Source organism: Ovis aries, chromosome 15 (assembly GCF_016772045.2).
Source record: "Ovis aries strain OAR_USU_Benz2616 breed Rambouillet chromosome 15, ARS-UI_Ramb_v3.0, whole genome shotgun sequence".
In the NCBI taxonomy this organism is placed as follows: Eukaryota; Metazoa; Chordata; class Mammalia; order Artiodactyla; family Bovidae; genus Ovis; species Ovis aries.
In genome coordinates this window covers 28,176,144-28,189,957 of record NC_056068.1, presented here as the reverse complement: position 1 = coordinate 28,189,957, position 13,814 = coordinate 28,176,144, and the positions used below count along the sequence as shown (strand labels likewise).

The 13,814-nt window shown below is 54.7% G+C and overlaps 1 protein-coding gene across 3 annotated transcripts in view; it reads left to right on the top strand.

The window, feature by feature from the left end:
- Nucleotides 1–739: 739 nt before the first annotated feature.
- DSCAML1 (DS cell adhesion molecule like 1) overlaps nt 740–13,814 on the top strand; it is a 364,102-nt gene continuing 351,027 nt past the window's right edge. For all 3 annotated transcript variants that reach the window (XM_027979838.2, XM_042232660.2, XM_042232661.2), the window contains exon 1: nt 740–906. In XM_027979838.2, coding sequence (XP_027835639.2) covers nt 861–906 — 46 coding nt within the window. In that variant the 5' untranslated portion in view covers nt 740–860. The remainder of the gene's footprint in view (nt 907–13,814) is intronic.

Below are 13,814 nucleotides of genomic sequence, written 5' to 3'. Positions count from 1 at the left end.
CTTTAGGCAGATTGCTCTAAGGAATAAACCAGTTTCTGCTTAGTGACAAAGCTGTGGGGTAGCGGAGATGGAGGAAGATAAAGGAGGAAGATACAGGAGATACAGCTGACATAAAAACTATTCGTTGCAAATAATGTCTGAGTAATCACAATGTGCGTGGTGGGAGGAAAATTCCCAGAGTGCTAGGGTGTCTGGGCTCACCTAGGGCTTCCCACGAGGCAGGCTTGCAGAGGGAACTAGGGGCTGGAAGGGCGTGCAGTTTTCAGCTCTGAGATGGACAGTCACCCGGGGCGGCACCAAAGGATCTTCGTCTGGCTTTTACTCCCAGAATCAGGTTCCCCCACCCAAGTGGTAAACTGAGTTGGGAGGAAGCACGAAGCCTTGGACCCAGGTGACCCGGCCGGGGAGACCCGGGGCGCCCTTGGCCCGAGCAGGGCGGGATCTTAGCACACGTATGGCACACGCCTGTGCGCGACCGCAGGCTGGGAGCCGGTGGGTGGCAGGGACCCCTCGCCTCTCAGACGGCGAGCCCTGGTCCGGGTCGTGGGGTCCGGGCCCTCGCCCCTGTGCCTGGGCTTGCGGGGGTGGGTAGGGGGGCGTCTGGGCTCGGGGCTCGCGCGGCGCTCCCCAGCCCGGGTGCCGCGGGGGGGCGGGGAGAGCGGCCGCCTAGCCCAGCCCCGCGGATGACAGGAGCGAGGGAGCCGAGGAGGGAGGAGCCGCCGCCGCCGAGCGCTGGGCTGAGGAGCGGAGAGAGCGGGGCGCGGAGTGCGGGCGGCTGGGAGCGCGCTGAGCGGGGGAGAGGCGCTGCCGCACGGCCGGCCACAGGACCACCTCCCCGGAGAATAGGGCCTCTTTATGGCATGTGGCTGGTAACTTTCCTCCTGCTCCTGGACTCTTTACACAAAGGTGAGACCCGCGCGGGCTTCAGGGCGGCGGAGGCGGCGGCGCCGGGGTGCGCGAGGCTGGCGGCGAGGCGGGGTGCCCGGGGGTGGGCGGCTGGGTGGGAGGCCTCCAGGTACTCGGGGCTGGGGGACGCACCTCGGCCCCGGGTGGGTTGCACCGGGGGCGGGGCAGGCAGCCGGAGAGCGGCCAGGTGAGAGTCCGCCCTGGACCGCTCGGCCAGCCACCCGCGCCTGCCGTTTCGGGGCGCGCCCGGCGGGGTGATGGTGAGAGAGCCCCTCAGCTCCCCGCTCCCTGCTGGGCTGCTGTTCTGCCCGGACCCCTCCCCCAGCCCCTTGCCCGCCGCCTGCGGCTGGGTGGCGCTGGGACCCCGGGGTGCCCTCCGAGTCGAGAGGTCCTCCGGCCGTGACGGTTCACCTGGAAGTCCTGGTGGAACCGGGCCGCGGCTTACTTCCCCTCTGCCGCCGGGTGCCCCTCCGCCGCCCCGGACCCCCTGCACCGCACCGCATGGCGCTTATCCTTGCCCTGGCTGGATGCAGGGCGAGGAGAGCTAGGGGTCCCGAGACTTGGGGTCCCTCGGATACCAAGTTTCTTCTCCAAACCTAGAGGTAGCCTTCTCCCAGCCCCATCTCACCCCCCACCCCTGCCCCAGGGCACTAGCCTCGGCTTCTTCGCTAAGCCACCTGGCCACCTCGGGCAGCGCGCCCCAAGGTGCGAGATTCTACGCTTCGGCGCCTGGTCAGCCGACCTGGGACAAGACTTGGGTTGGGGCGGGGGCGTGTCGCTTTCCCCGGAGAGAAGGCGTTGCTAGGGGTGGGTCCAGGTGTCCGGCATGTCCAGACCTGCTGCTGGGGCTCTGCGCACCTGATCCTCGAGGCAGCCGGGGTTGGAGGTTGGAAGTGGTCACACATCTTCGACCAGAGTCACCTGGTCACCAAGTCGGCATCAGGCCGTCCCCGGAGCTCGGACTTCCAGGCGTTCGCAGAGGACGTGCCCCCAGGCGCGCGGATGGCGGGAGAGGAGGCGGCCGAACTCCGCGCCCTTGCGCGGCGGAGCACACACGCTCGCTCTTTCGAGCTCAGCTTTACCTGTTCAGCCCTCCAACTTTTCTCCTCCGCGCCCTGGGGGACAGCCTCTCCCCCACTTTGCCCAGGCGGCTGCGCTGGCCCAGCTGCAACTCTTGACCCCTAGGCGATGGGGGAAGGGCAATCCAGCCCAGGGTTGGCGCTCCCGGAGCGGTCTCTAGTCCTTCATTGCCCGAGCCCCAGTGGTCTGGAGTCTGCAACCTGCTGGAACTGGGTGCAGTATCTTGTGGCTTTGGGGGAGAAAGGTGACCCTTATCTTATTTGTAAATACCGCCGGGTCAAAGCCAGATTGATGGCCGAGATGCTGCTGAGGTTTGCCTGGAGACCGGGGTGCGGGGCGAGGGGCGGCCTCTGAACCGTGGACAAAGTAGTTGAGTTTCTCTGACCCAGTGGGGTCCACGGGGTGACACACCAAGGCTGGTCTAGATTGATTAACCCCTTGCCCCCTGCACAGCACCCTCTCACATCACCTCAATGGAGCCAGAAGCCCGCCTCTGGTTCAACCGCGCCCCCACCCACCCCAGTCTCCCTTCTCCCCAGGCTCTTCCTGCCTCCCTCCGCCCCCGCAGGCTGGCTCGGCTCGCAGCTTTAATTACATTAATATTAAAAATACATAAGGTGAAGAGCAGCAGCTTTCTCTCTCTCGGTCTCTCTCCACCCGCCACCCCTTTGCATTTTGTCAGACGAGAAAGCACAGGCCGCCACCACACTGTTGCCCAGCTCGGTCCACACACGCCCCCAGGCCCCCCGCCGCTTCTGGAGACCTCTTCCCGCGTGGCCCATCCCCGAAGGCGAGGCCCCTTAGCGAAGACCTGATGGACTCTCCCCTCCCCCCTTCAGAAGGCGGGCATTAATAAATGAAGCCCAAGCTATTTGATAGGGAAGGGGCAGATGGGGGTGGGGGTGGAGAAAGGCCCAGGAGGCACAGGACAGCCCGAGGGGTTTCCCGAGGGGAAAATCTTTTCCCAGCGGAGAAGGAAGTCGCTCTGGCCTTGGGCCTGTGGGAGGCTGGAGGTGCCAGGTGAGGGACACCTAAGCGGCCTTGGATCTGCAGAGCCCGGGGTGCCCCTGCCATTCAGTCTCCAGCGTCTGTGCTGGGCGCCAGGGCGACTTGCCAGACAGGCCTTTCTTTTCCTTCGTGCCTTAATTGGATCTTAGGTGCCAGGCTGGTCCCGGGGGCCTGTTCTGCTTGGGGTGGCAAAGTGGTGGGGGTGACGAAGGCGGCTGGGGGAGATGTTGAGGAGGCGAGAGCAGCGAAGATGGGGTTTGGTGTATTTTTCTCTCCCGTTGCCAGTCACCCCCGCGGCACCAAGGAAAATGTAAATGTGAATGTTCGAGCCTGTTACAGAAAACAATATCCTCTTGCAATAATTTGTACGTCCATCTGTGAGGAGCGGGAGGAGGCAGGGAGAGAGAAAGAGGAGAAAACAAGATGAGCTGAAGCGTCCTCTGGATGGAATTAAGCAGTTATTGAATGTGTTTTAAGCTTCTGTTATTTCCATTCCTCTCGAAATACCTTTTTTTTTTTTTTTTGATGAAGCCTGAGCTTCAGACTGATTCCCCAGAACTAAAGTGGGAAGGTGTTTTAATAATCGGTTATCAAGTCTCCAATAACTACCTTATTATTGCCAAACGCATCCAGGTTTGGGCAGCCAGATGAACCCCAGTGAGGCTCTCTCTGTTGTTTCATCCAGCGTGCCAGCATCTGTGTTGCCTGCATTTGCATTTTTACTGTGCAAAAGAACAAGCTTCCCCAGCACTAAAATTCCTGTTTTCTAAAAGCCAAAATAATGGGTTGCATTGATTTTTTCATTTCCCACCCCAACCTCTTGGATGGGGACTCCTGGTTCCTCTCTCTTGAGAAGACCAAATTAAAAGGCTTCGTCAAACCATTAAGAAAAATCTCTAACACTCTGTTCAGAGTCTAATTAAAGGCGGGAGGGGGGGCATTCAGCGAGTGTGTTTTTAAAATCTCGACCTGGCAAACACAACTTTGGGAAGCAGGTGAAGGACCCATGAGCATTGGGGAGAGGGTAGGTAGGCAGAGAAGCCCTGGGTGCCTGGATAACACAGGGGGAGAATGGGGTTGTCATGATGCCTGACAAACCTTTCAGATGTTTCGTATTTCTGGGCATCAAAGTCAGCTGCCTTGAATGTATTTCTGCAGCAGACTGGGGAGCTCAATTAGAAACAAAAAGCAAGTAAGCAGTTGACCCAAAGGCAGCGCTTAAGTTGAGCAGATCCCAGGAGACTGGCTGAAGAGGCTTATTTTTCTCAGATTGAGGAATGAAGAGGAGGTGGGCAAGCAAATGGCGGCAGGGGTGGGGGTTGGCCCAGCCATACTTTGCTAAAGCAGCAAGCCCATCCCCACCAACAGGGTGACTAGGAGTGTCCGGACACAGGGTAACTCTGTTGGCTTTTAACAGAGGGGTGCAGACTTCGTGGCCCCCTGACCTTCTCCTGGTCTTTGGAGATTCCATCCTTGTGACTTGCTTGGTCCCCTGCTTAGCCTGATGAAGGATGATTTTATTTATGGATGAGTTGAAGGGAGGGTGGATGTTCAGAGAGCTTTCTTTTCTTTTTATTTTCAGGGGAGTGGGTACCAGACTGGGAGAGATTCTCCCCTCCCATGTGATCCTGGAGGAGGTGTTTCTTGGGGGCAATGGAAGCAGTCAAGAAAAGCCCCCCACTTCCAAAGTGCTTTCTCAGCCCCTAGCTCAGTAGATTCTAGCCACCATCCAGGTGCCTGAATGGGGTGAGCCACAGGCAGCAGACATGGCAGGGTGCCAGGGACCCAAGGGCAGGCCCTGGATTTGCATGTAATTTGCATACAGATTTGCATGCTCACCTCGCCAGGCCAGGAGCCTTGGGTAGCATCTTGATAGCATCTTGATCTTGGCCTCAGTAGAAGCCAGGCAGTGACTTCTTTCCTTGGGTGGAGTGGGAGTGGGGCAAGAGTGTGGAGAAGGAGGGTGTTTTCAGGGGTGCTTCTTTCTTCCAAGTTTTAGCCCCTCAGGGGTTTAGCACTGAGTCCTCCTCCTGGCAAGGCAGACCCTCTAGCTTGCAACGGGGATGGAATGTGTGGCAGTGGCAGAGATGCCTGAAGGCGGACCAGACTTGGGCTGTGGGTTGTCCCACCTGTGCTGCAGAAAGGAGAGAGGGGCGCACCAGCCATGGGAATCCAGCGCCAACATTCACCTTCTGGTGTGCGCACCCTCAGGATGGAGGCAGCTTAGGGCTGTGGTCAGTAGGTGGAGAAGCTGCAGCTGATGGGAAGGGAATATCAAGTGAGACAAAATGCCCTTTCACCCTCTTGGTTTGTCAGTGTCCAGTCTGGGACACTTCCTCTGAGAGGAAGAGGCCCCCGCTTCTTCTCCCTTCGTTAAGGTGCCTGCTGTCACATGCAGCGGTTGGAGTGGGGGGCAGTAGGAAGGCAGGAGCTGTGGTCAGAGGACTGATGAATAAAGAGCTGGGAGTAATGCTTGAAGAGCCAACAGTTTGTGGCAGCTACTGTGCTCCTTCCCAGAGAGCCAGCTGGGATGTCCAAGGTAGGGAGGTGGCTTCGAGAATTATTTTGTCTGCACCTCCAGGGCCTTGGGCAAACCCACCCTGGCAGGTGCAGCTCCAAGGCCTCCCAGAGTGCTTTTCTGCACATCTAATGATCTGGGAGGGGCTTCCCAGGTGGCTCAGTGGTAAAGAATGTGCCTGCCGTCGCAGGAGATGAGGTTCGATTCCTGGGTTGGGAAGCTGGGAAGATCCCCTGGAGGAGGAAATGGCAACCCACTCCAGTATTCTTGCCTGGAGAATCCCATGGACAGAGGAGCCTGGCAGGCTGCAGTTGTGGGGTTGCAAAGAGTCAGACGCTGGCAGTGATCTGGGAGGGCTCTGGTCCCACAGATATTTCTGAAGAACGTGGGGGTGGAGCCTCAGGGGATGGCTAGAGGGAGAGAAGGCCAGTGGGCAGAGCTTCAAGCTCCCCTCCCTCAATTCTTCCAACCAGAGCATTTTGTATATTAGAATTGTAAAGAGAAATGAGATTGCAACTTGATGGTGTCGTGGATATTCTGAGTCAAGGCAAACCTTTCATTCACATCCTGGTTCTGCCCTTAATAGGGGACATTTGGCCTCTGAGCCTTACTTTCTCCAGCTCTGAAATGGGATTAAAGGAGATGATGTATACAGCATAGCTAGAATATAGCTGATTCTCAATAAAGCTTAGATCTCTTCTTTTTTTCTGAACTACTCACTCCCACCCCACCACTGCTGCTGTTTAGTCACTAAGTCAAGTCTGACTCTTCTGTAGCCCGCCAGGCTCCTCTGTCCATGAGATTTCCCAGCTAAGAATACTGGAGTGGGTTGCCATTTCCTTCTCCAGGGGATCTGGGAATCTTTCCCACCCAGGGATCAAACCCACATCTCCTGCTTGATTATTAGGTTCTGTCAGTTGTACTAATGAGCCACAGTTCTGGCCAAGCCAACTGACTTAGACTTTGTAGCAGTAAGAAGACTGAGTGGTGTCCAGGGCAGGGAACGTCACAGCCGCCTCCTATCATCTATCAGTTGGGTAGCCGGGAGGATCCATCCTCAGCCAGGTAGCTGGGGCCATGCAGGCACCTGGGTTTCCCTAGGAGACGGGTGTCCAGCACACTCCCATTCCCCAGCCACAACTACTGGCAGCTGTGGAAAAGGTGAGGGCACAGGTGGGCTCCAGATTTGGATTTGAGGGTGAGGCAAAGGCCAGTCTCATATTTGCCTGAGGAAGGTTGGGGTTGGTTGGTAAATCTCGACTGTGATTGGACAGAGGAAGAACTAGCCTGGATTTAATGCCATGCTGTTGCTGCTAAGTAGCTTCAGTTGTGTCTGACTCTTTGCGACCCCGGAGACGGCAGCCCACCAGGCTCCCCTGTCCCTGGGATTCTCCAGGCAAGAACACTGGAGTGGGTCGCCATTTCCTTCTCCAATGCATGAAAGTGAAAAGTGAAAGTGAAGTTGCTCAGTCGTGTCTGACTCCTAGCGACCCCATGGACTGCAGCCTTCCAGGCTCCTCCTTCCATGGGATTTGCCAGGCAATAAACCTGTGTAAATGTGCTGCTCAGGGTGAGCACCTCCCCCTCCACCTTGTAGCTGGATGGATTTCGCTGTTTTCAGGTAGTTTCATGTAGAGAGAACACAACTGACAGCTCTAGACCTTGGGGATCCCCAGACCACTCCTCCCTCCATAACCCATCCAGTCACCAGGAGGCAGCCAGTGAGCCAGAGGTCAGGTGCTGCTCGTGGCAGGCTGTGGCCTGCGGGCTCGCGAGTGGGGGTGGTGCTGTGGCACAGCCGGTGTGCCCTGTTTAACAGATGTTTGTCCCACGCTACTTTAGCGTGAATAGCATTAGCCTTGGGCACCACCCCTGCCGTTCAGCTGCCCTCCCCTCATCCGTTCAGCCACCTCCTGCCCCACTTCCCTATGCCCTTGCTCTCCTTGATGCTTGTGTTGACGGTTTCCAAGGTCACCATCTTCATTAAGAACAGTTATTCAAAGGCTAGTTGCATCTGTTACACTCTGTGTGTGTCTGTGAAGAAGCATTAATCGTAAGCCTAGAAAACTATGCTCAGTCTAATTTAGGCACGTTACCTAATAGTTCATGTGCCTCTACTTCCTAATCTGTAAAATGGGCAAAATAATCCCAGTCCTGACCATCCCCCCAGGGTTGGTTTTTATTGCCTGGGCACAGGAAGGATGAAAGCCATACAATTGTAGAGCCTGTGACAATGCCCTGAAAGCTGACGAGGGCCACATATAAACACACGCGTGTGAAAAACCACAGCAGACCAGTTTTAGCCTTATAAATGCTCTGCCGAAACGTGAGGTATAATTACTGTCATCTCATCATTCAGGAACAGCTAAGGTCTCACAGCTGTGTGTGGCTGTCTCCCCCTTCCTGGGCGCCCCACATATGGAGAATTTTCTAGCCTTTTCATCAGTGTGGGGAACAGCCAATGTGACCCAGCAGGGCTGGCAACTATCTTCATGGAGCAGTCTTGGCAGATTCCCTGTGGCCCCAGTGCCCCGGGGGTGTGGAAGGAGCTTACCTCTCCTCCATCCCTAGGTGCTTAGATGTCTGTTTACTCCATAGTCCTCTGGACGTTTCCTTGAGGGTATTTTCCCTGCTGGGAATCCATACTTTTGTGTGTGTGTGTGGGAAGGAGAGTAGGCACAGGGTCCCATCTTGTGGGACCTTGTTTGAGGTCCAGGCCCTGAGCTGACTCATTGGAAAAGACTGCGGTGCTGGGAAAGATTGAGGGCAGGAGGAGAAAGGGGTGACAGAGGATGAGATGGTTGGATGGCATCACTGACTCAATGGACATGAGTGTGAGCAGACTCTGGGAAATGGTGGACTGGGCCTGGTGTGCTGCAGTCCATGCGGTCGCGAAGCATCGGATACGACCGAGCGACTGAACAACAACAGGCCTTGAGAACCCAGCTGAGTCAGGGCCACGGTCACCTTGGATCTGGATCTAGAGTGGCCTCCTGGAGCCCTGGGTGAGGAGGACAGGGGACCTGCCTTGAAGGTGTGACTGCCGTGGGTCCAAGTCTTCCAGGTTGGATGTCACATTCAGAGATGCTGAATTCATCCCCTCATCAGCTGCCTGATCCCCTCTGCGCTTTCCCCCCAGCAGTGTTCTTCCTCTGCTCCAGCACTTCCAGGCACAGGAAACTCCTTCCTTTCAAGGCACCCCATTCCCCGCCAGACGTCTCTGAGTCTACAGAGCTCACCCTTGTGATCAGCCAGTTCTGTCTTGGTCCTGACCTCCTCCTCACTGACTCTTGCTCCTACCTTTTAGGCCACATGGAGGCGGGATCTATGGATCCTCTCCTACTTGTCGACACACAGATGTCCTGCCCACCTGAGCCCTCTCCTCTAGGCAGCCAACCAGCAGCCCTGGCCCCTCTAACGCTCGCTCCTGTGCTGTGGCTTCCTTTCTCCATGATGCCTGCCATGCCTGGGTTGCTGGAGCAGCCAGAACTGCAAGATCGGTGGAGACAGGGCTTGGGTCCCAGCCAGGACTCTGGCCAGCTGTGTATCTGGGAGTGTATGACTCTCTAGGCCTCACTCTCCCCATCTGTAAATGGAGGAGATTGGACAAAATAATCTCTTAAGTCCCTCCAGCGTGAACAATCTAAATCTAGGAATCTCTGGGGACAACTGTGCTGTCTGAGCTGACTCCTGGGAAAGACCTTTCTGGCCATAAGGGGCCTTCTTTTGACAGGCCCTGTCTAGGAGGGGCTGGAAGATTAGAGTCTGTTTGACTGTCAGCTGTTGCTCATAACTCCTCCTGGAGTTCCATATGGAGCTGATGGTGAGGGGCCTTGTAGGTTGAAGGATCTTTACTGGATCTCAGAGCTTTCTGATTGCTGGTTATAGGATCTATGTTTGTGCTAAGAATCCTAAGGGGGAAAGAAAGAAAACCCCATGTTTCTGATGGACAGAGGTGGCCACTTGGGCCTTGGGGCATTGCTTCTCATTGGGGTGGTACTGCTTTCTTAGGACTGTTCAGAAGTTGGAGGAGATACTTTGGGGTTGTTATAGTGAGGAGGGTAGGGAGTATATAATGGGGGTGGGTGGGGAGGGATGATTAGGGATGAAATGTCTGATGCCTGGGGCGGTCCCAAATAATTCAGAATTGTCATCCCCCAGATGGCTCTCGTTCATCAGAAAACCCCCATGTAAGGATGATCACATCTTGGAGACATTCTGAGAGTAGAATGCAATGCTCCCGTAGAGAAACACAGCTGGTGGGTGTAAGGTCATTTGGAAATGCTGCTCTGCCAGCCCTGGCTGTGCTGCTGAGGAAATTACTTGATCTCTCGAAGACCCTGTTGTCTCAGCTGTAAAATGGGGTCTTGGGCAGTAGCTCCATTAGAGGGTGCTTGTAGCGATTAAATGCACCATAATGCAAGGAAGGGGCTTCTCACAGCACCTGGCACACAATAAATGCTAAAAAAAAAAAAGCAACGGTGACCATGATGATGGTGAGTATAGACATGAAGCAGGTATGCCAGGTTTGGGGACGGAGGGTATGGGACTTGGTCCCAGCTGCACCATCCTGTCCCAGAAAAGTATCAATGCTCGGATGCTGTCCGGGGAGACTGGCCCTTCTCCGCCTCAGGGGCTAAGCTCAGGTTGTCTCCAAAGTGTGAATACAGCATGGGGGGCTTTCCGACGGTGGGCTGGACCTTGTCTCTCTGGTCCTTGCCTGAGTTTTGGATAGACATGGTGATTAAGCTGAGGCCCCATTGGTTGATCCTCTCTGAGATCTGTTTTTCCAACTATGGAACAAGAACAGAGTGAAGTCAAATGATACATCTCTTTTATGAAAACCTTTGTGTGGAGCTGCAGCGGAGTAATCAACCTTGCAAATTAATCCAAGAAACCTCAAGGGGCCACATCTGCATTAAAACAACAGCTCTGCCTGAGGCCGGAGGAGCTGCGGCAGATGTGGGTATGGCAATGGCCTGTCTGTCGATCACACCGTTATTATTTTATTAACTTGATCGCCAAATTAAGGAAATTAATGCAGGGCTAAGATATTGTCAGCCAAGCCCAGGAGAACGGCCTGTTGTTGGGAGAGTGGGTAGAAATCCAGTATGGCAGATCTATGGAGCATTATTGTGAGTGTAGACAGAGGACCACCTGCCTCAGAAATGGAGTTCCCTGGCCCTTTAACAGACGTGGTGGATCTGGTATCTAAGGATGCGCATGGTAACAAGCTCTCCAGGTGGTTCTGACACACAATAATGTTGGAGATACTGTCTGAAGTTGTCACCGTCATCATCATTGTTGGTGAGCGGTAAGTATTTGCTGAGGGATGTTTATTCCACAAATACTTCCTGTCTGCTCACTCTCATGATAATACTTACAACAGCAGTGAACACTTAGGTGGTTACCTATACCACTTACATATTAACTCATCTAATTCTAACAACCCCTGAAGTAGATATGGTCACCCCCATCATATAGATGAGAAAACCAAGGAGCAGAGAGAGGTGAGGTCATCTTGCCTGAGGTTACATTGCTTGTCAGGGGGGAGAGCAAAGGGCATCAGAGTCTGGGTGTTTAACCTCTATGCTACGCGCCTGGTGCTGTGCTCAGCCCAGGGGACGGAGTGGTGACCGAGACAGCTCACAGTCCTGCAGGGAAGCCCTGCCCACTCCTCCTCTCCCCGCTCCTGTCCAGCCCCACTGCCTGTGCCCAGGTCTGGATACCCCTTGGGGGTTCTTGTCCATCTCTGGGTGTAGGGGGTGGCAGGTGGTAGGGGCCCCAGCATCGGCAGATGCTCCTGGATGAAATATGCAGTGAAAGAGATGGGTAAATATTGTAAAGGAAGAGAAAAAAACTAATGACTCACTTCTCCCGGTGGAGGTGGTGAGGAGTTAATATGTCAGTCCCCTCAGGTTGTCATTTATGATGATTGGAGATGATGACATGGGGACCATTCAGTGTGCACCTGGGAGGAAGCCTCAGCTGGCCAGACACCTCCATCCCAAGTCAGGCAGGTGGGGTGGGGGCCCCTGGGTGTCGACTGCACGCGTGTCGAGTTTCCTTCGTCAAACTAATCCCGGTGGCCAGACAGCACAGGGCAGGAGGACGAGTTGATACGATGGATATTTAGGTTTCAGGGGTGACCCTGGGGCAGCCCAAATGCCTGGGGGCGATTTCTGGTTTAAAAATATTGCCGTGCTATTTCTACACTTCTAATCTCCCAGCCATTTGGAGCCTGTTTTATGAAATGCGGCATCGGGGTGGTGCTCAATGTTAACCGGCGGAGAAGATTAAATGGGTTTAAGTCTGGGCGTCTGTCACATCACAACCAAGCCCATAACTTCCATTTTCTATTAAAAATCCATTTCCCCCTTTGACCAGAAGAAGCTTTGCTGTTGATCTGATCTCTCTCTCTTTATTTATGAAGTGTTTCCCCCTCCTCTCATTCTCTCTGTAAATCTGCCTGGTTCTGTCGGCAGAGGAAAGAAAGAGCTGGGGGAGATGGCTGAGATTTAAGGGGAAAGTCGGAGTTTCCTGTCCAAGGATTTGCTTTCCAAATTAGGACCGGCTTCCAGAGGAGAAATGAAAGAGAGAATTCTCATAAGGCCTCAAACTCTGAACTCTTCAGCGTCATGTTTCAAAAAATCTCAGGCTTGGGAGCCAGGCAGACCTTGACTGAGGGTTGGCTTGGTGGCTCCTGGCTCTACTGTCTTTTTTCTCACTTACAGGATGAGACTTGGGTTTCCCAGGTGGCTCAGTGGTAAAGAACCCACCTGCCAGTGCAGGAGATGGGGATTCGATCCCTGGGTCAGGAGGAGCCCCTGGAGGAGGAAATGGCAGCCTGCTCCAGGATTCTTGCCTGGGAAATCCCATGGACAGAGGAGCATGGCGAGCTCCAGTCTGGGGGGCTGCAAAGAGTTGGGCACGACTAAGTGACAATGTGCACGTGAGATGAGATCCACAGGGCCCACCTTGGACATCTGCGTGGGCATTCCGTGAGAAAATGCCCCTGAAGCACACAGTAGGCACTCAATCAGTGTTAGTCTTCTTTCTTTTGAGAACTATGTACCATCAGCCAGAGGGAGCCTTCAGGGGAGTAGTGTACAGCCAAAATGAAATTAGAGAAAGGGCTGTGAGCCCTTCTGCAGACTCTGCCCTGGGTAAAGGGTTAACCCTTTCCTGCTCCTGTCTCCTGTGCAGGCTCTTGAATGGTGGTGGTGGTGGGGAGGGGGCGGGAACGTTCTCTGGAGTTTGATGCTTTTCACCACACCTAGGGTCCTGTTGAGCACATGGCTGGTGCTGGGTAAAGACCTGCTGAAGGAGTGTCTCCTGGCCCCAAGTCAGGAAGGACCTGGGAGAGGAGATTGTTGGAGGGCGCAGGAGTCGCCCGCAAATGCAGAGCTGCAGAGGGGAGCTGGGCCCCGGCCACCCTTTGCTGTATCTTTCATCTCCCTGGTCTTCTCGGAGAATCTCTGGGACTCGAAGCTAATAACAATCCCATCCCTCCTGGTCCTGCATCCTCATTATGTGGAACCATTTCACATTCTGTCTCACCTGGAGGACAGGTAAGGTGGTACAGTCCTTCCCCTTTTGTGAATGAGAACATTGCAGGCTCAGAAAGGCTAAGTGGTTTACCTGAGGTCACACAGCACTGCAGGCATGAGCCCCAGGAGTGAAGACTTGTCCCAGGTCTCTGACTATTGTCCCATACTTCTGTGCTCCCCAGAGCTGGCTGGGGCTCTGTCACTGCTCTGAAGATTCAAACAGGAGCCTGAGAAGGAGGGAAAACCAGCACCATCAAATCCTCTCCAGACTGTGAGGTGGGGTCAAGGCCCCCAGGCCCTTGCGACTCCCCTTCCCATGGCTGGTGCCTGAGTGTGCTCATTGCTGCTCACTGTGCCCGCCACCATCTGGGCACGTGGTGGAGACTTGAGGGAGTTGGTGCCTCAGTTTCCCCTTTATAGATTTGCTTACTCCTTTCTCTTGGCAGATGGGGTGAGGCTGAATTAATGTTTATTTAAGGGCTTCTGCATTCTGGGCTGACAGGTGCCTTGTGATGGTAAAATATGAACCCAACGTAAGTGCAAAATGCTATTGTTTTACACCTGAGGGTGATGCTTCATAATGGCAATGCACTGTCAGAGCCGTAAGCAGAAATGAATGGTTTGTCTAATCCTCCCCAGCTCCCCCAGACTCGGAAGACAGCGGCTCATATCCCAGGGTAGGAGAAATATGAGGCTACTCACCTTCTGCTATCAATCTGATGTTTCTTCAGCCCTGACAGGTGGCTGGACAA